Source organism: Trachypithecus francoisi, unplaced genomic scaffold (genome assembly GCF_009764315.1).
Source record: "Trachypithecus francoisi isolate TF-2019V2 unplaced genomic scaffold, Tfra_2.0 Contig00586, whole genome shotgun sequence".
Classification (NCBI taxonomy): domain Eukaryota; kingdom Metazoa; phylum Chordata; class Mammalia; order Primates; family Cercopithecidae; genus Trachypithecus; species Trachypithecus francoisi.
Genome location: NW_022680749.1, coordinates 1,868,251 through 1,891,216, shown reverse-complemented (window position 1 = coordinate 1,891,216; position 22,966 = coordinate 1,868,251). Strand labels below are relative to the sequence as shown.

At 33.0% G+C, this 22,966-nt stretch overlaps 1 protein-coding gene across 16 annotated transcripts in view; it reads right to left on the bottom strand.

Moving 5' to 3' along the window:
* PCDH15 (protocadherin related 15) overlaps window positions 1–22,966 on the bottom strand; it is a 1,849,154-nt gene that overhangs the window by 123,969 nt on the left and 1,702,219 nt on the right. For all 16 annotated transcript variants that reach the window (XM_033215155.1, XM_033215225.1, XM_033215195.1 and 13 more), the window contains 2 exons: window positions 12,395–12,504; window positions 10,328–10,468 (listed from right to left, as the gene is read on the bottom strand). In XM_033215155.1, coding sequence (XP_033071046.1) covers window positions 10,328–10,468; window positions 12,395–12,504 — 251 coding nt within the window. The remainder of the gene's footprint in view (window positions 1–10,327; window positions 10,469–12,394; window positions 12,505–22,966) is intronic.

Genomic DNA, 22,966 nt, shown 5'->3' with positions numbered 1-22,966 from the left:
TTAACATACTTTTCATTATCTCTGTGGCACGAAAATAATGTTTTAGGGGCCATGTGACAAAAAAACAGAATCACATTAGATGTGTCTCAAAAATAAAGGGAACATAGTTGTTGAAAGTGAAATAATAACTTAAAAAGTACTAGTCTGTTTGGAAGCTTTGTTCATATGTAAATGCAAGTGTGTGTATGTGTGTGTGTATGTGTGTAAGAATGTTAACATTAGTCAAAGAGTAAGAAGAATTACAAGGGGACCCACAAATCCTTTACCAATCCATATAATATTGTCAAAGATAATAAGTAATATCTAATTTCAAGATCAAAAGAGCATTGTCCCATTCATTCTTTACCACTTTTACCTTGGAATACACTAGATTCTATTGTTTGTCCATGTATCTATTATTTTATTACCACTTTATATGTTTAACCCACCAAATGTTCTTGCAAATCTGATACAAGTCACAATTCACTGTGAAGAATGATAAAATTATACTGTTATTAATTAGACCAACTTTTGAATGTTCACTCGTATGTACATATTTTCTATATGGTACTTTTCTCCATATTTCTTTTTATTATTTAAGCATAATGCTGAAATTATTTTTGTCTACTTAATAGGAAGCTTTTATTTTTTCTTCTTTCAATAGTCAACCAGTAAGATCAGCTACTTGTTAAAGTTGGGAAAATAAATAATTTTATTAACAGAAAAAAACTGCGTTATCCATAAGTGATAAAAATAAATAAAAACCAATCTAATAGCTATGCTAAATCTTTAGCAAGTTTTTACTTTATAGTGAAGACCTGACTTTGATTATATTACAACAGAATGGGGATAGCCAATGCCTACAACCATAATCAATAATGAAGAATTAATGTGCTTTTGAAGAAAATTCTGATAATTTCCCTCATATCTATGATTGCTAAGCTACATTTTATGCTTATGTTATTCATGTAGTTGTACCTGTTTTCTATTTCTGGAAGTGTTGTTATTTCTGTAACATAAGTGACTTAATAGATTCCAGTTCTTCTGTGCATAGTTTCATTTGCATTTAATAGGGTTTAGTGTGCCTCTATTGAAATAAGAGTTTTTCTAAAGCAAGAGGTTTAGAGTGACTATTGTATCATTCTGGGGCCTCATTATTAATCAGTAATTAATACTCTATGGAAAACATAAGTTTGTAAAGATATCTGGCATTCAATGAATGGTCTCATTTTGAATCCCAATTTAAATTTGGACTAAAAAGGCTTAGAAAAAAATCTAAATTAATTACTATATTAATTATAAATATGTTTCCAGGAATGAAGAAAATTGTATCTCCTCTCTTTAGTTCCAGGCTTATTCTTAGGTATAAGAAAGAAAACTATTTTATGCATTCCTAGATTCTTCAATATTTTAATTTTGATTGCCCATGGAAGCAATATAAAATATTTCCCTCATGAAATATGTTTTTTCTCGTATTATATATGCAGAAATGCAATATTTTTCTATTTTGAAAAGTTTGATTATACATCATTGTCATCAGTTCAGCAAACCAATTTGGGATCAATGGAAGAGCACTGCTTCAATGCATTTGGTTTCAGAAATGTATTAATAATAGTCTATAACCATTTTTCAAATCACATTTCCCAGGAAACCTATTGTGCACAATGTAATTTGTTCTTGGACAATTTTATGCTATGAGTCCACTGGAATACATTTTTGTTTCGCTGAAAATATAGTTTTTTCAACCACGTATTTATATAAGATGCCTAACATTTCTGAAAGAAAAATGCTGTTAATATTATTGTGTTAATTTTCATAAACTGCTCCCCATATTTTAAAGTAATACATTATTAATACAGTTTCTAAATCTGTGGCCATATATTTATAAGGCTATGATCATTTCTGGGATTTTAGGACTAAAAAATAATATGTCACAGGCTACAATATTGTTACCCAAGTTATAACAGGGATGCTTTTGTAAGTCAGTCAATCATAAGTAAAGAGTCATTAGCATTATTTGTCACAGACCTTCTGTGTGAAACCATAAAAGTCAAAAAAATGAAATACATTACAAGCTCGTACCCTAAAGCTAAAACATAAAATGAAATCAATAGCATTTGAGTTGTTTTACCACCAGTTTAAAGTTTATCTTTATTGTCTTGTCATTTATTCCTGATTGAAAGGCTAGTTATTGAATCAAAACACAATGACATATTTATACAAAGCTATGGCTTTCTTTTTTCATGTTTAAAGATAATTATAATTTTACCATAAAGCAAAAATTGTCGCTTCAATTATGGAGTTACATAAATTAATCTGTGCTGTAAACTTGCATGTTACTGCTTTTGTTCTACATAAAAATAAAAGAATGGAGGCTGGGCGCGGTGGCTCAAGCCTGTAATCCCAGCACTTTGGGAGGCCGAGACGGGCGGATCACGAGGTCAGGAGATCGAGACCATCCTGGCTAATACGATGAAACCCCGCCTCTACTAAAAAATACAAAAAACTAGCCGGGCAAGGTGGTGGGCGCCTGTAGTCCCAGCTACTTGGGAGGCTGAGGCAGGAGAATGGCGTAAACCCGGGAGGCAGAGCTTGCAGTGAGCTGAGATCCGGCCACTGCACTCCAGCCTGGGCAACAGAGCAAGACTCTGTCTCAAAAAAAAAAAAAATAAAATAAAATAAAAGAATGGGAATGACTCTGTGACAGAAATATTAACATAAATTTCTATAGATGTTCTGGGTACAGGCTTCTTGACGCTTCTTTGGGACCAAATAACATTTTATCCTAAAAACCTAGGAGAGTTTGAGTTTTTCTGCAAAGAAAGAGACTGTGGATAGGAAGAAAAGATGATTCATAATTTTGAAATAACGTATTAGAAATAGCAATGCATTCACATTTGTATTTCCTTTTGAAACTAGTCCAATAGTCCCATAGACAGTTGTTTTCAGATAAACATAGAAATTGGTCCTTCTGCTGTTAAAGCTTAGAACTTTTATTTGTTTTATCTGAGTTCCTTCCTCAGGAAAGGAGGACCTTCAGGCCTCTCAAAAAAGAAAAAAAAAAAAAAAAGTATCAAATAACTGAAACTTACCAGATCACTGCCCCAGAGGCCTCCTTGCTCCTCCCTAGTTCTTGTTTTCTTACACTGTTATGTTTCTTCACTGCTATATAAACCCTCTAGCTTTAGTCAATCAGGGAGATGGATTCGAAACTGAGCTCCCATCTCCTCAGCTTCAACACCCTATTAAAGCCTTCTTCCTTGGCAATACCTGTTTTCTCAGTAATTGCCTTTCTGTGCAGCAAGCAGCGGGACCTAGACCAAATTCCTGGTGTTTCATTAACACTGTAAAATGAAGATAATTATTTGATCAAATTAGTGGTCAATATTGGAGTAAAGGAAGAAAATATGGATGCCTAACAGAATGAGACAGGAAGAAGAGATAAAATATAGAGTCTAGAAGGCCAGAAAGTTTGCAGTGCAGGAGGAATGAAAAATCAACACCTAATTTCTAGCTGAATTGAAGAGAGAGAAAACCCCAAAGCTTTTCAGATTCCCTGCAATTTCAAGTACTGGGAGGAAGCTCCTAAGCACATCCCCATGATTAAAACAGTGTACTGGCTCCATCTGTAGTAATGACTAAACCACTGTTACGAACAGGCTGCAAATCAGGGGTGATGAGGTGGGAGTGGGCAGAACTGGGGCTTAGTTAGCAGTCAGCCCCAGGTGGGTTGTATGAGTGGTATGTGTGCTGTAAATTTGCATACTGTTAACATGATATTTAAAACACTTCACAATCTGGCCTTTATTTTCTAAACTTACTCATGCATTGGACAAATCTTTATTGGCTATATTTATGCACCATGCATTTTAAGCTATTGGAATACATCAATAAACAAAACAGATAAAAACTTCTGTCTTTGTTCAGACTAAATCCATTTTAACAATATCCACTAAATTCTGTTCTACAGTCTCACTGAAATAATATGCTTAATATGAACACATGGAATACAATTATAAAAGTCTATTTTTTCTTTCATACTATCTCTTTTATCCTGCTAATGGGCTAATACTTTTCCTACTCTTGAATAAAAGCTCAAAAAATTTTATAGTTTTTAAAAAATTGTTAATAGAAAGTACTATGGTAAAGGTAATTTTAAAAAGAATTTTAAAATGATTCTCTAGTTCAATATATTAATCTAATACTTCAAATTTCATTTAAAGGTAAAACTTTTTGTCCTTCCCCAGCTTAGATATGTTAATGGAAGTTCTTCTGCCTTTTGGGAAGAGGCTATAAGAGATTTCTTTTTACTTTTTTCTTTGTTAAATACCACCACATCTTTCATTCACTAGCAATTGATTTTTATCACTCAGACTTCTATTACCTGACCTTGGAGATTACGGAGAAAAGGCACATAAGGTAGGTAGCAAAGTTGCTACTTAAATATTACTGTTGTGAAATGGTTGAATACTTTTTGGGTCAGACCTGGGTTTAAAACAGACATTGTCAGTGAGAGCATCTTCAGCACTGACATGCTTTCCTGCAGTAACTTCAGTTTGCCAGTGTACTTCAGTTAATTCCAGTTTGTCATTTTAATAGGAATTCAGCCGTCTATCTCTAGTTTTTGCCTTTTGCAGTATCATCACTTCTTCAGGTAATCCTACTGAACAGGATTTAAGAAAACTGGCATTCACATGTGTCCCAAATCTGGTCCTTTGGGTTGGTTTGTGTATAATTATACAGGCAAAGGACAGTCACAGGTTCTTTGCCTGCATACTTATAGAAGCACAGACCTATCTAGATGTAGCTGTAATATAATGTAACACTCCAGTCATTGTGATCCCTTGTTGCTCTTTTTCTCTCTACATTTATCTGATATGTCTCAAACATGGATTTGCTGTGCTAGGCCAATATAAGGGCACAGTGTTTTTTACTGTATTTGACAACATTAAACTTGAGAAGCGAAAGCATGTTTCCCGAGACCTCGTTTTTTTGGGAAAGTACACTGTTGAAGTGAATTCAAGTACAACTTTACAACAACCCTCCCCTACAAAGGAATACTCACACAAAGTCACTTCTAAATTTTAATTCGCTTGACCATTTTCAATTCTCCTTGAGAGTAATGGTGTTCAGAGTGGTAAACCCTGTTACTGAAACACCATGGTTTTGGTCTAGGTTCTGCTACTTGCCACACAGATGGGCAATCACTGAGACAATGAGTATTACTAGGGAAGAATGTTTTAATCTAATGGGGTGCTGCAGCTGAGGACGTGGGAGATCAGTCTCATGGAGACAGATCCCTCATGGCTTGGTGTTGTCTTCGCCATAGTGAGTTCTCACAAGATCTGGTTGTTGAAAATTGTGTGGCACCTTCCCCCACCACTCTCTCTCCCTTGCTACTGCTTTTGCCATGTGATGTGCCTGCTCTCCCTTTGACTTCCACCATGATTATAAGCTTCCCGAGGCCTCAATAGAACCACAGCAGATGCCAGCATGCCAGCACCATGCTTCCTGAAAAGATTACAGAACCATGAGCCAATTAAACCTCTTTTCTTTATAAATTACCCAGTCTCAGGTATTTCTTTACAGTAATGTGCTCTAATACGAAGAGATTAGCGAGAAAGTGATGAAAAGATATGAGAAGATTCAACACTTGTGTACTAGGAATCTCCCAGTGAGACAGGAGGGATGGAACTTTGAGTTCAGATCACCTCCACTAGAGCATTATTTAATGCAGTCACACTAGTCACCAGAACTTGCACCACAGTAAGGTGATGGCAACATCACCCCACTCATGCCATCCCCACTGAACACAAGAGTTTGCAAGCTGTAAGTTACCTAGAGAAACCAAGATGAGGGACATTCCACCATACATCTTACTCAAGGAAATTGGCCCCCAATACCCACATGCACAGAGGGCTAAAAAAATGAATGTGGTGGCAGGCGCCTGCAGTCCCAGCTATTTGGGAGGAGAGGAGGAGAATGGTGTGAACCTGGGAGGTGGAGCTGGCAATGAGGATCATGCCACTGAGCTCCAGTCTGGGAGACAGAGCTAGACTCCATCTCAAAGAAAGAAAGAAAAAAAAAAATCACACCCAGCAGGGGAAATGTAACATGTTAATGAGATATGGGACACATGAAGAAGCATGTTATCAAACTGCAAGTGCTACAAATTCCCCGTCTCTACACACTTCAATGTCACTCCTTTCATGGCTAGGCCTGTTAAAATTACTCTCTTGGCTATCTTCAAGGAGGTAGCAAGAGGACTTTCTCTCTTCTGGGCTGCTTTCCTTGTGCTCCAGCATAAGTTCCAATAATGCCTGGAGTCTGGGAAAATTCCTTAGCCTTATGTCAGTTTCTATTACACGAGAGCATAAGAACCTGTGGCTAGTAACACCAGAATAGATGTCAAAATAATAAAAAATAATAAAAAAAAATCCTTAAGTGAGACTTCACCAGTTATACTATATATATATATATATATATAAATAAAATGACCTGGAATTGCCAACATGTAGAAATATTTTAACAAAAATACTGAACTTTAAAGAAAAAATAAACGCAATTATTTGGAAATTCAGAAATAAGACCAGTTTGTCATTACACATTTTTTTACAGTAATGCTTCAAATAATAATAAGAAAATGGAATGAAAAAAATTAATTTAAAAAAGAAAATGAGTCAAGTTATCCAGTCAAATTGGTCTTCAATGTTAAAGACCTAAGATAAGCTTCTTTTCTTAATGCACCAAAACATAGGAAATAGTGTCCCTATAATGCTACATTGAAGACTTTACTTGGGAATGGGCTACTGATAACGAAATGACCGAACGTGTTACTGATATTACGAGGGATAAAACAATATGACTTTCAATTAGATGTGTGGGAAAATATAAGGGATGAAGCAGAAGCATTGCTCACAACAGGAACAATATGAATAGGGCAAAAAAAAAAAAATACAGTGTATCATACAATGTAAAAGTAAGTATTAGAACAACTGTGGGCAAATTACAGCCCTTTGGTCAAATCCAACCCACATACAGCCTGTTTTAGTAAAACGAGTTTTATGGGAGCATAGCCAAACCCTTTTATTTGCATATTATCTCTTCTTGCTTTTAAGCTACAATGGAGTAGAGTAGTTCTGACAGAGACCATATGACCCAGAAAACCAAACATATTTGTCATCTCAGTATTCTCATTTTGAATGTAATGGTGAATCAACTCATTATTTTGAAAATCAATAATAAAAGGCAAGAATCAAAGTTTTTTTTTCCTTGTTTTTCCTATAGTTGCTGCACCTCAGAGTAACTGAATATTTGCTATGGAGACGTTTTTCTTTATAGAAAAATTTTGGCTAACGAATATAGAAGTAATAAAAAGAAAAAATAATGGATTTAGAACATTATTATTGGTGGTTGCTACTATCTGTATCACAAAAAGAGAATCAAAGAGATTTAATGTTTAAGGAATGAGTGAATATCACCTATGATTTATATGTTTAAAAACAAAACTTGTTTAAAAACAAAACCAAAAATAACCCGAATATGATCAAGCCTCTAGATATAACTACTTATTTCCTGGAAATAAAGGAAGCAGAAAGAATATGAAATGACCACTTGGAGAGACAGTCATCAATCCAGGCTTCAGAAATGTGGTCTCTTGCATAAATAAATATCAAGGTGAATAAAAGAGGGTTGTAGTGGTGAAGCCTACAGATCAAAAGAGACTTAACAGACCTATCAACTAACGGCAATGTATAGACCTTATTTGAATTCTGATGTAAATACATGTTTAATATGAACTGGATAATTTTAATATGAACTATGTTTAATACCAACTGGATATATGTTGATATCAAATAATTTGTTACTTTTGGCAGGAGTAATCATGATATTTTAATTAAGGTTTAAGAGTCGTTAAGATATGCATATCAAAATATGTACAGATTGAATGTTCTGACTCTGACCTGCTTCAGAGTAATGCAATAGTGGTTAGTTGAGAGCAAAGATGAAAGACTATTTCCCAGGGCATGACTAAGTTGAGTTAGGCAGTTGATACATAGAGGTTCACTGTAATATTCTCTGTAATTTTTGTATGTTTGAAATGTTCAAACTTAAAGGTTAAAATATTTAAATATTCCTAGTGTTAAACTTATGAAATGAGCTCTAAAATTTTACATTTTAATTAGTTTGCATTTAAATATTAAATCTAATCACATCATGGTTGCACAATCTACTTTGAAAATGATTTCATTAACAAATTTTTGGTAAAGAAGTCACAATAAAATACTTCTTTAATTAATTAAACTTTGTATTTTTATTATCTTTATTCAAATGATATGTGGCAGGGCAACGAATTCTGCAGCAGAGATGAACATTTAGCTAACTAATTAATTAACCTCAATTTACATAATGGTCTTATTTGAATAGTTAATGGCCTGGGGATTGACTATAGGCCATTAACAGTTATTAATTAATGAGATCAAATTAGAAATATATGGATTTTTATTTCAAACTTAGGAGGCAAAGGTCAGTCATAAAAGGTTAATAACAATATTCAAAGAATCAGGCAGTAAATACTTTAGCTTTTAGACTTCATGCATTTCTGATAGGATAATTCATGAATTGGTTTCACCTCTACATGCATACTGGGGCACATGGAAGTATATACATGTACATTAGATAAACTTATTAGCCTCAGATTTACATGTAAATTAAAGCAATGGGAGTTGTATTATATTCACATACAAGAACTTAATGCACCTCTATTCATAAAAACCACAGGTATTACTTGAGAAATATCAAGTTCTACAACCTAAAATTTTTCTTTCTTAAATTGTTCATTTGTTTTGAGTAAAGATTGCAGGTATAGTTTTCAATTAATCTTTCCCATTTACTTGCATTTGCAATAAAATAGGTTACATTATATAATTTAGAGCTACTTCAACCTTTTCACTCCTCATTTATCCAATTCAGTTTACAATTAGAAGCATCCTCTATATTTTTAGAAATATAATTGCCTGTAGTTCAAAGAATTTAGAAACTCAAAGAACTTATCTGCTATTTTTAAACAATTTAATTATGTGAGTGATGCATAATTATTGAGGACAATTTAATTCCTTTTATTTCAAAGACATCTGTATAATCTGATTTTTCAAATGATTTGGTTGTACCTCTACAAGCAACTGAGCAGCTCTCTACACTAAATCAGTAAATGAGGTTTGCGATAAATGAAAAGGTGTGATTTCTTTTTATGATCAATTGCCAAATTGACACAGAAAAATTATATCCTGCATCTTCTGCCTGTTGCTCCTGTCTTGCTTTCTTTCCTCTCACACTGCCTGGGTTCTCGCTTTATGCCTCTCCCCTCTTCTTTTTTCCTCTTCCCCCTTCTAAGAACGCTTGCTTGATGAAATGCCTTTAAATGATGTCCAGGGATAGTCCCCGGGTGAATGTTCCAGATTCTGTTTCTCTTCACACTCGGTCTGGGCCTCTATTCTATTAACAGTTCAATTAAACCTCATTATCTTGAGTCTTCTAGATTTTAAAAGGGTTGCTTTGATTACAAAAGGATGACTGCTTAAATGCAAAAGAGTATTACCTCAATAGATGGGAAAACAATAGCATTTATCACATTATTGATAACATCTTTGAATCTGTGTCAGTTCCCTTCACAAATTGGCTTTTACATGCTTCTCTGTGTGGGTAAACTATATGCCACAGAAATGTTGAAGTTTAGAGTCACAGAACGTGGTCTTAAATCTGTGACATTTTGTTTACTGTCATTTAAAAAAATTAATCTTTTTAATTATTAATAAAATCTTACCTTTGTAAAAGGATAGTAATTCTCATTTCATAGATTAAAAATGTGGATTAAAAAGTGTAAATTAAAAATAAAAAATGATGCTATATACGAATTACAATAAAGGTTAGTCACTAATTTTAAGATGAATTTTTCTTTTCTCTGAGAAAATATGTAAATACAAGAAGCCACACAATTCAGGCAATTTCTAGTAGCCATTCATTAAAAATATCTATTTCCCAAGGTTTATCCAGAGCTTTCACAGTGGGACTAACTTTTATTATTTAACATACACAGACAATGGTGGTATTTTAACAATATCAGATACACAATTTGAAAACGGTGTTTTATTTTCTTGACATCTCAAGAGTGTGAAATCACTCCCCGCATTGTCACATATTAGCTGTTTAAACAAATAGGCAATCATCTCAGAGTATTAATGATCTTTCTATGTTGTCCACTGAGAATATTTTAGACATATGTATTTCATTAAAAAATTAGCAGAGACACGATACAATTCTCACAAAAGCTTGAAGTAGTATAACTTACTTTTTGAAGGAACTCGGAGATTGGCAAGGACCACTTCCAGGGAATCAGCTTGGACTCGAAGAACATAGCTTGTCCTGATCTCATAATCCAGAGGTCCATTCACATAGATAACACCTGTGATGTTATTAATTCCAAATGTATCTAGAAATTAAAATACAATTACCTGGTCATTGTCGTTAGGCTATAAGGAAAGAAATTCTCTTTAAAAGGCACTGTGATATCAAAAACACTAAAAATACCTATTTATAACTAGAGTGATGCATGAAAGTGACAAAATGCTGGCTTCTGGAAAGTACTCCAGCTCTTTAAATGATCACCATCAATATTTTGCTAAAATCAGCCTTTAAATTGTAGGGGTTTTTGTTTGTTTTTGTTGTTTTGAGATAATCCTGGAAATCAATGTTCTATGGTTAATTACATTTGGGAAACACTGAATAATATATTCTTCACCTTAGATTCAGATGGTGTTCTACCACACTAAAGGCTTTCAGAAGTTCTGTTTTAAAGAAAACCATCTAATTTTGTTTAACCAAAATTTCTGACCTTACTGGCTTATTATACTGTTTGTAATTCATGAATATTATCATTTTGTAGATTTAGTGTTTTGTTAAGAACACTTGAGAGGAAAAAAAAAAAAAACAGATAATTTAATGTTGCCCTATGTCTTTTTAAATTAATTTGAATGAAAATCAGAGCACACTGGCAAACTTTATAATACATCTCCCTCTCTTAAGCTCTCCATATACTCTCCTTACTTTATTTTTTCATAGAATTAATAATCACTTATAATACTATATATTTGTTTAATAATTTTTACATTTTTATTATTAACCCCCCCTTATTGAACCATTAACTTCCATGAGGACAGGAGTCTATTTTGTACATTGTTCTATCTGTAGTGGCTAGAAGAGTAGTTAATACATAATAGATGCTCAGTACATATTTGTTGAATGAATTAATAAAAAAAGAATGTAAAATAGTCACTGTGGGGGAGACAGGTTAATAAATACAGCCACTCTGCTGTCTTCAAATAAAAGAATAAATAGAACCATAAAGAGAAAGTTTCGGAATAGAACAGGTTGAGAAATTATAGCTTTAGTCAGACATTCAAAGTTCAAGGAAAAAGGAAGTTTAGTTATTTTTAGGGAGGACCCATAGTAGCACAGTAATAATGAAGAAAGAAAGGCAATAAAAGTAAGATATTGACCACTTGCTACACTGTACAGGCAGCAATACCTAGTAACAGTTTGTCATTAAAAAGCTTAAAAAGGCCTTTATAATTTCCTTGCAAACTGCTTTGAAGCATTTACATTCAGTCATTTCTTAAATATTTACTATTGATTAATTTATTACATGTATATTAACTATTTCTTGACTACCTACAATGCGCTAGGCTATCTAACATACCAAAATGGAAAACAGAGGAGAACTTGTGAAGAGTAGGTAAAATAAAGATTAATGTGAAAGACTGAGCTATGAACTTATTGCCAGAGGCCTGCAAATTCCTATGATTCTTAAAGTGATTAATATACAAACATTATATTTTTACTTATAATCATTAATTGTATGCCTAATTTGACTATTTGCGGAATCATATAACATGCATGGCTTTTAACATGGATGTGACTCTTTTTAAAATTCACACTTATTTACAATTTTGAAATTCCTTTAGGATTAGTTAAGGTGTGACCAACATGGGGTAAGGGTCATGGATGGTTCAGACAGTGGGGTGGATGAAGCTACTGTAGGCAATGATCATGGCCAAAAGCTGAAAATTTCATGATGCATTAATTTTGAGGAAATGTCATTAAAATATTACCAAATGAGGAAAAGGGCAAGGTTTCATTAATTAGACACTTAATATTTCTTAAGAGAAAAAAAATCACTTGAGCTAACCTAACTGGATTTTTAATTAAGTTCAGGATATATGGTTACCAATTACATCTAAGATGGGCACAATTTTATTAGAAAACAATAGGATAGATAGTAATATCAATTCAATCTGAAATAAGTCCAAATCTAAGTTTACTGGTTGATGGTGAGAACACAAACTAAAAGTCTACTCACCTTCTTCATTTCCTGAAACAATGGAGTACACAATACTTTGATTAATGGCAGCAGCAGAAATTACACCAACCATGGTTCCTTTGGTGGCAAGTTCACTTACTGGAGGAGGTCTGCAGGTTTAGAGAAGATGAGGTATTTATGTTTAATTTTGATGTAACTTTAGGTTCACAGAAAAATTGAGAGAAAGATAAGAGATTTCTGATATACCCTTTGCCCTCACACATTCATGGCCTCCTCCATGATCAAATACCCCACCCGACTGCTACGTTTGTGATAACTGATGAACCTACGTTGACCCCATTATCACTAAAAGTCCATTGTTTTCATGAGGGTGCATGTTGCTGTTGTACATTTTATGAGTTTGGACAAATGTGTAATGACATGTATCCACCTTCATGTAGTATCATATAGGGTATTCTCGCTGTCCCGAAAATCCTCTGTGCCCTGTATATTCATCCCTCCCCTCAACTCAACCTCTGGCAACCACTGATCTTTGTAGTGTCTCTATGGTTTTGTCTTTTCCAGAATGTTGTATAGCTGGAATCACACAGTATGTAGCCTTTTCAGATTGCCTTCTTTCACTTAGTAATATGCATTTAATGTACCTCGACATCTATGGCTTGATTGCTTATTTCATTTTTAGCACTACATAATATTTCATAGTCTGAATGTACCCACCATTTATTTCCATAAATAAAAAACATCTTGGTTGCTTCCAAGTTTTGGCAATTATGACTAAAGCTGCTATAAACATCTGTATGTAGGTTTTTGTGACTCTAAGTTTTCAACTCTTCTGGGTAAATACTAAGGAGCATGATTACTGGATTGTATGGTAAGATTGTTTAGTCTTTTAAGAAACTGCCAAACTCTCTTCCAAACTGACTGTACCATTTTGAATTCTCACTAACAATGAATGAGAGTTCCTGTTGCTCCACATTCTAGCCAGCTTTTGGTATTATTAATAGTCTGGATTTCAGACATTCTAATAGGTGTGTGGTGGTATTTATTTATTTATTTATTTATTTTTATTATCCATTTTTATGACAGAGTTTTGAACTTAATAATAGAATGGACACAGTGGTTCTTCTAAGCTACATTATGCAATTACATTGTGCTTTCATTGAAAGCTTTTACAAAAAATCCTGAAATACAAATTTAGTCTGAAGTATAAATTGCATACAAGGCTTTACAAACATCTTGTCCAAATTGCTTTGTTTTTGCTATTGCCATCCACACACTTAATTGACTAGGTTATCTCAATGCAAAGCAATCTTTCTCACAGATACTCTAGCACCTATTGGTGGTCCATATAGTCACAGCATGAGCAATAACTGCTTCTTGCTGAAGAATAAGAACCAATCTGTATAATTTTTAAATGGAATGTATAGATATTTAATGTATTAGTTTATTTATTTGCTTACTTATTTTACTGTTCTGCATGTTTTGTTTTGTTTTGTTTTTGTCTTCTTTTGATAACATCCAAGTATTGTTTTTGATAATCTTGCCTCTTTCCTTCTCAGTACAAGTGCTTTGGGTAAGGCTTTGCCAATTCCCATAGCACATGCATAAACACATTAACCAACTCTGGTCAATGGGGGCACTTTATTCTTTGCTCAGTGTTCATGTGATATATATGTCTCATGTAAATTCAATGGACATACTACATAAGATTACGACTTGACTAGATTCTTGCTAGCCAACTTTTTGGCTATATCCCTCACTGGATTTGATGACGTAAGCTGCCACATGAAGCAGTCCTCATGGCAAGAAACTCAAGGTGATGGCTGACTAACAGCCAGCAAGGAACTGAGGCCCTTAGTACAACATGCCACAAGGAACTGATTTCTGCCAACAACCACATGAACTTGGAAGTGGATCTTTCCGTAGTTGAGCCTCAGATGAGATTCTAGCCCTATTTGACACCTTGATTAAAAGATTATGCAAGTCCTTTTAAAAGGAGAGGACACAGCTAACCCATGCCTGGATTCCTGACCTACAGGAAATTCAAAGCAATATATGTGTTGTTTTAACCCATTAAGTTTTTGGTAATATTATTATGCCACAATACAAAACTAATATTTGAACAATGGATTGTTAATTTATGACAGATTAAGATATATATTACTTATCAAAAGTTTAATACAAGAAAATATGTCAGTCATATTAGCGGATAATTTTCAAAAACGGAATTCCTATTTGTGGAAGTAGTCATTACTTAAATTGTTTACTTGTCTATCTTGTGTTACTATACAAGATAGAAGCTAAATTTTATACTTTCCATAATTCATCTCTTTGCTAATCCTTATACAGTATGGGAATATGACATCTGCAACTTATGCACCTTTAGCTTTAACATGAGAAAAATGCTATGTCGGGCCGGGTGTGGTGGCTCACACCTGTAATTCCAGCACTTTGGGAAGCTGAGCTGGGTGAATCCCCTGAGGTCAGGAGTTTGGGACCAGCCTGACCATTATGGTAGAACCCAATCTCTACTAAAAATACAAAAATTAGCTGGTTGTGGTGGTGTGCTCCTGTAGTCCCAGCTACTTGGGAGGCTGAGACACGAGAATTGCTTGAACCCAGGAGGCGGAGGTTGCAATGAGCCAAAAACACGCCACTGCACTACATCCTGGGTGACAGAGTAAGATTAAGTCTTAAATAAATAAATAAATAAAAACAGAAAAGAAAAATGATATGTCTTCTTTCAAATATCAAAAAATACATGTGTGCATGTTTGCTAACCTTAACTGACAATTAGGATAGAAATAATACTAAAAAAATGTAATTGGCATAATTTAAGAAGACATTTAAATCCTATGCATACCACTAAAAGCATTTAAAATTCTATTTGTTAGTAAATGTTTAAAAGAGATTTACTTCTAGACAAAATTTCTCCTCATTAACTTTTGTCTTATTTGTTCCAGTATATTTGTTTCTGTCAGAATTAAAACATACTATACAATCTTCTCCAGAAAAGAATTAAATGAACCTCCATGATAATAAGTATTAGATTACAAAATATCAATTATTTTCTATTCTTTGGCGGATTAAAATTAACAATATTAATAAAAAATAATATTTTTATTATTGTTTTACGTTGTGGAAAGTACCAGTTACACGATGCGGGCAATCTGCATCCTCTCTTTGGAGTCACATACATCTTGAATACAAAATGATGGAGTTGGTATAAATCAGGATTCATTAAGCCAGATGGACAGAGAAGGTAGGAACATAACCAAATTGAATAAAATGGGCTGAATATAAATGAATAGGGAGAGGAATGGAAGTTAGGAATGAGACAGTATGTAGCTACTGTACAATAATTCAAGTCTAGTGTGATTTGTCAATCAATAAAGGAAATCTAAAATTTTGTATACATTTGTGAACAACCAGTGGGGATTTATTTTTTTAAAGCATCAAATGACTACATTTGATCTATGGGCTGACACTTTATGATTTTTAAAGCAGATAAACTATCTCTAATGTCTTTTCTAGTTCTACCATTCTGAATCTGATATAATTTGAGCTATCATTCACTCTTCTTTCTGTTGAGTATAATCAAAATCTATTGCTCAATTTCAGAAGCAATGAATTATGGCCAAATGAAACATTTCTCAGAAGGTTTTTTTAAAAAAGTGTTTTCTCTGACTACTAAATTCACAAATCTTCAATTCATCCATTTATGAAGAAAAGTGTATCACTAGCTCTCTTCCAATTTAAGTTTTTCACACCTGATTTATAACAAATAATTCTTAGTGTCTGAAATGGAAGAATACTACCTTTCAAAGCTAAATTTACTGCCCATACAACTGACAAACTGCACTCTTAAAATAAAAGAAACACTTGAAACAGACAGCTTCAGTAATGGAACTGTACAGCTCACTGATGTAGCTGGAGATAGATACCAACTAGATGGTCATTTTCCAAAGATTGCTAAGAGGATGCTAAAGGAAATGGTTATTTAGCAGATATGAACCTGGAACATGGGAGAGGCTAGTGGTTTCATGTTTTCATAATGGCCTTCAGGAAGGGCTTCCTCAAAGGCCCTTTCAAAAGGCTTGACCTGAATTGGGTTTGATGTCCTTGCATATCCATGATGGCAGTGTTGGTTCCTGTTCACTCCACAAGGGCAATGCTTCTAACTTTATTGGCCATTTTAAACAAAAGCTACAGGTTTTGACTAAAATTCCAAAATCACCTCAACTAATACTTAAATAGAATCCTAAATAATATTTTGATTTTAAAAACAGACTTATGAGAGTAATTTTAAAGGTTTTTCCTCATTAATGTTACTATTTGCATTATCCTTACCTTCTAAATTTTATATGTAAAATAGCTGTGTATTTTAAAAATTAATAATTTTTTGTTTCTAATAATAATGTTATTGAGAAATAAATTAAGATATAAAAATACTGGCACTATGCCTATGCATTCAGTATTTATACTTTCTCCCAGAAAAGTTCAATGGTCTCAGAATTTTTTGTATTCTTATTTATTTTTTAATCGTCAAATAGAAATTTTATATACTTATGGTGCATGACATGATGTTTTGAAATATGTACACACTGCAGAATGGCTAAATTAAACTACCATCCTACCATTTTATTACCTCACATGTTTATTAGTGGTGAGAACATTTAAAATCTATTCCCTTAGCAATGTATAATATTGTACATTGTTTTTAATTATGGTCACCATGTTGTAAAACAAATCTCTTCAATTTATTCTTCTGGTCTAACAGAAATTTTGTATCCTTTGACCAATATCTCCCCAATTCTTCCCTTCCTACCCAGCCCCAGGTAACCACTTTTTTATGCTCTACTTTCATGAGTTCAACTTTTTTAGATTCCATATATATTAGCTTTATTAGATCATTATTAGAACATGGAGTTTTTTCCTCTGTGCCTGATGCATTTTAGTTAACATAATGTCCTACAGATTTGAGACAAATGAATGTATTTGAGACAAAATAGAATACTAGTTAAAGTCTAGGTTCATTCACATTGTCCCAAATAAAAGAATTCCCTTCATTTTTAAGGCTGAGTAGTATTTCATTGTGTGTGTATGTGTGTATATATATATATCACATTTTCTTTATCCATTCATTTATTGATAGACACATTTTGTTTGATTCCATATCCTATTATGAATAATGCTGCAATAATCCTGGGAGTGCAGATATCTCTTCCACCAATAGCCTGATTTAAAAACGGACCAAGGACCAGAATAGATAGTTACCAAAGAAGACATGCAAATGACCAGTAAATATATGAAAAAATGTTCAGTGTCACTAATAATCAGGACAATAAAAGTTAAACCTACAATGAGATATCACTTCACATCTATTAGAGTAACTATTAAAAAATCCACTTCATGTAATTTGCGTTTGAATGTGTCTCTCACCAGGTTCAGGCACTGGTAGTACTGCAGCCCAGAATGCAGTGGAGGGGAGCGTTTGGGTTTCTGTTCCAGCTGGTTCACCTAGTGACACTATGTGCTATCTTCCACACAGTGAGTTCTCCCTTAGGATCAATTATTAGTGAACGTCCTTCACACTGACCTAAAATGTTTCTGTTTTTCATCTACTCATCTTACTTTTCACCTGAACCCCTGGTAACTAATGATCTTTTTACTGCCTCTATATGTTTACCTTTTCTAGAATGTCACATAGATGAAATCATACAGTACGTAGATTTTTGGACTGGCTTCTTTCCTTATCAATATGGGCTTAAATTTCCTCTATGCCTTTTGTAGTGTGATATCTCATTTCACTTTATTGCTGAATAATATTACATTGTATTGGATGTATCACAAATAATTGTACTTTCATAAGAAGAAAATTGATTAAAATAACTCCAAATCTGTTTTTTAAAAGTAAATCTTTGCAGATTAAATGCAAACCAAAAAAGTTAACTGCTTCAGAATTTACATGCACAATACTTACAATATAACCTCATGAAAATATAAACTAATTTATACATGTCCTTTTTTTTTTTTTTTTTTAAGATGGAATCTCACTCTACCGCCCAGGCTGGAGTGCAGTGGCACGATCTCAGCTCACTGCAACCTGTGGCTCCCAGGTTCAAGCAATTCTCTGCCTCAGCCTCCTGAGTAGCTGGGATTACAGGCGCTCACCACGACACCTGGCTAATTTTTTGTATTTTTAGTAGAGACGAGGTTTCACCATCTTGGCCAGGCTGGTCTTGAACTCCTGACCTCGTGATCCACCCACCTCAGCCTTTCAAAGTGCAGGAGGATTACAGGTGTGAGTCACCGCACCCGGGCCATACATATCTGTTTAATATTTCTAAGTGTTTTTTGAAAATATAGATTACAATAAATCTTTCAATTAAGTACATTTTAAGTAATTTTCTGAATAATGACTATACTAGAATAACATAATTTGCAATGTCTAAATGTTAGACCCAGTTTTTATGGTATAAATATAGATGAAACAATTACCGTACAATTTAAAATCTACTTTTATTGTTGAGTTCAAGAAGTAACAATAAAAGTAAATGTTGTATATGTCGAATAAAGCTTCTAATTATTTTAAAAGCCAGGCAATTTAGGATATAAAAGTGTTTGTAAATAGATGCTATAAAATTTCACTAAGATTCAATCTGGCTCTATTGCTTTCTTTGTACTGAGAGACAAATCTAATTTATTTTGACATGTTTGAGTTCAATATATTTGCAGATCAGTACCAATTAAGGTACTGTTTTTACATCTACTATGAGGGAATTTAATGAAAATGGGAAGGGAAGAATAAAAAAAAAATACCCACTAGAACTCCGATTATTTGTAACCTTGGAGTAATTGCATCAGAGTGATCTAATTTTACATATTTAAATAAGAAAAACAGTTTTAAAAAGACTTGAATCAGGAGAGAGATGCAGTTCTCCCAGAATTCTTAGGATGGCTTTTAGACAAGAAAATTAATTAAGGGCCAAAAAGCTAGACACTGCTTTTTACATATGTTCCAAAGAATGCTTGCTTTCTGTCATTAAGAGTTTCGCTTCTATTCAGTTCCTTAAAGAATCTTCATCTTGAGGATATAAAAACAGAAGTATAAACAATTTATCCAAACATTTGAAAGCAGAAACTACAATCTAAGGTGTTTGTTTTTGCCTTTGCTTAAATTATTATATTGTTCTCATTAAAATAGTGTGTTCTAATCTCTCATAGCCATTGGTTCTTAAAGCTTAAATTCATAAGAATATGCTGGATACATTTTTTAAACATACTAAAGTACAGAAGATACCTGATAGGTGATGGTTTGACTTGCAATTTTTGACTTTACTATTGTATGAAAGTGATATACATTCAGTATGCTCCTCGACTCACAATGGGCTTAGGTCCTGATAAACACATCCCTATTTGTCTATTACCTTACCTTAATTATTATAGAGGGCTCCTCTTACTCTCAAAAGTGTCCTGCTTTGGACAACAAATTGTATGGTTTTATCTATGCTGGAAACTATATGGATATATTAAAGTAGCAAATTTATTCCTCTTGCTTGAAAATTTACAATTTTTTTTTTTTTTTTTTTTTTTTTTTTTAGTGAGACCGAGTGTACAGGTAATCATAATTCTGTTTTGAATTATACATTATTTGACATTAACATAGTGATTTCTGCTTTCCCTTGTTTGCAATTGCCTGATATATATTTTCTGTTCACTCTATTTTTGTGCATGTGATTTTGGTTTCAGTACATTACCTAATGGCATGAAACCATGTGTGAAAGGTTTACCAGAAGTAAAAAACATTCTCAGAAGATTAAGTAAATAGCACAGCAATTAAGCACGGAAGGAGTTGGGAGACGAATGACTTACCCATTATAAATTGGTTATAAAAATTTCACGATTTTGAATCAAGATTTAAATAGTGTAAAATTCTACTTTCCATGGAGATTGTGGAAGCACAAAGTGATTTCCATAAAGAGGCTATGCATATGTCATTTGCCTGTTTAACACAATTCAGTGTCTTCAATTTTCTCTGTGATAATTAACAAAGTTTTTAATATGGCTCAGTAAGTCCCTTCACAATCCAACTCTCCCTATTTCTCCAGACTCATCACCGTAGGATTCCATTTAGTGTGTTATTTTTGTCTCAAATATGTTTGCATTGATCACTAATAAAATAAAATAAATGCATCCTACTACATGTTTCACTTGGATCGAAATTTCCCATAGATACAATACAGTGAAATAATGGGACCTATAAAATCACTTTTTGTATTGAAAAGTTTGTGGTAAATTCTAAACAGTGGATGTAAAGTGAATTGTTTGGACCTGAGTACTTTGTTCATGGAAGACTTGCTTCACTCTGCTACATGAACAAATGGCAAAATGGAAATGTGAAAGAGAAATTAAATTCCATGTGGGTACACAGAGAGCCTATGAAAACTGTAATGAAAGATTGTCAGAATCATTCCATCAATAGCTAAATGGGAAAAACCTATTATGTTTGAGGCAAGGTTTTAATAGTGCCATAAAAAGACAGGAAAGGCTATCTTCAGGTAAAGTCAGCTCCTATATTGGACAACAAATCTAAATTAAAATAGAAAACAATTTTAGCAATCAAGTTATGCTCTCTGCATGTGCATTTGTTTTATATTATTTTATAGTCTTCAGATAGCTTTCATTAACTTATTTGCACTCAAGACAAATCATTCTTTCCAAACTATTGTTCATCTTATTAAAATCTTCTCTCAAAATCTCTAAGTCCAAACTTGGAAGGTTTTATAAGAATGATAGCCTGGGCAATATAGCAAGACTCTGTCACTACAAAATAATTTTTTAAAACATTAGCTAGGCATGGTGGCATGCACCTAAAGTCATAGCTACTTAGAAGGGTGAGGGTTAAGATGGAAGACTGCTTGCAGTGAGCTATGACCGAGCCATGGAACTTCAGCCTGGAAGACAGAATGAGATCCTGCCTCAAAAAAGAAAAAAAAAATGATGGCTATGTTCCTCAACATAAGGTAATTTTAATTCTCTTTATGATGAAATGTTAACAAGAACTGCTCACTTGCTATTTCTTTGGCCACTGTGATAATATTATTTGCATTTTCATAGTTTACAAAGATGAATGTCTTGATTATAAATTATACTTTTTCTGCTTTGTGTATCAAGAAGTAAAATGTTAATCCTTTGTTAAATATACTCTAATTTTATTCTTTAATATAAAGTTTCTTGAGAAATTTATTTTAAATATAAATTGTATACAACTTTCAACCTGTCATTTATTACAAAATTAATTCATGTGAATCAACCAACTACCAATTTTTTATTTTAACAGAGAAAGTGATAAGATTATCTTTTGAAGGAGTTAAAATTTTTCAAAATTTCAGAATGTTCACATGTATAACATCCTGATTTTGAATTTGATATATTAAATTTTAATAATATAAATTGAAATATTTTAATAATATAAATTGAAATATTTTTTTCTTACAATATTTTTTCTGAGTTTAGCAATATAACAACTTAAGAGGTTAACAAATATAACTTAGGAATATTTGCCCTTATTTTTATAATATATATACCAGTATAAATTTTGAATTTAGGTTGTTATGGAAATTACACTTGAAAATATTCAAATCTTAAAAATTAACATGAATGTGACATTAAACCATGCAATGGTTAACATTAAATTTGATACATTTCCATTTTTAAATAAATAACAAAGGCCTATCTATATAGGTGACATATATCTTTGAAAATTTTGCAATTAATTGTATTTGGCAATTTTTTTGATAAATTGTGTGACATACTGCTTTTCCCACTCAAAATCAATATTCACATTTAGATTCTATGATCTATTCCAGACGTGTTGACCTTTTCACAATATTTGCTTTTAAAACTGATGACAAGTGAATTTCAGTGTGTGTAAGTCTTAGTCCATCATCCTGAGATGAAGGTCAAATGTCATTCTCATTCTTCAGAAGGCTAACTTACTTCACCTACAGGAGTCAATGTAATCTCAAGTAATATGTGTTTGAACTACTATTAGGATTTTGCTATTTCTGTAGGGTTTAAATGAAAGATACATAAAAGGAATTTACTGACTCTGACAGTGTAACTAATTTCCAAAATCTCTAAATAGATAATTGACTAAAAACCCCTTAGAAAATATGAACATGCAGTGACAATAAGAGTATGCCTCTCAGATCTGCAACTACAGGAAGCACAATTGGGCAAAGTCACAGTTTCTGTGTTCTGAAATCTGTTTATGTTTGTATGAAGGACATATTTCCTAAGGGCTGCCTAAGGAGTCAAGTATTGAATGGTTGACTTATTAGGCCAACTAAATGATCTCTATAGTCTATTTCATTCATTGTATAATGTGAATTTGAGAATATAATTTTTATAGATAAGATTAACATTTTTCTCAATTTCTAATGAAAAACAAATTATAAAAAATTATTTAAACAAAGATATGTAATTGTAAATAGATATGAAGAAACTACCCAATCACTTGAATGGTTAAAAAATCAAAGTTTAAATTTAGAATGTTTATGTGTAATAGGGGATATTACTTGGACTTAATTCATTGCCCCCACCACC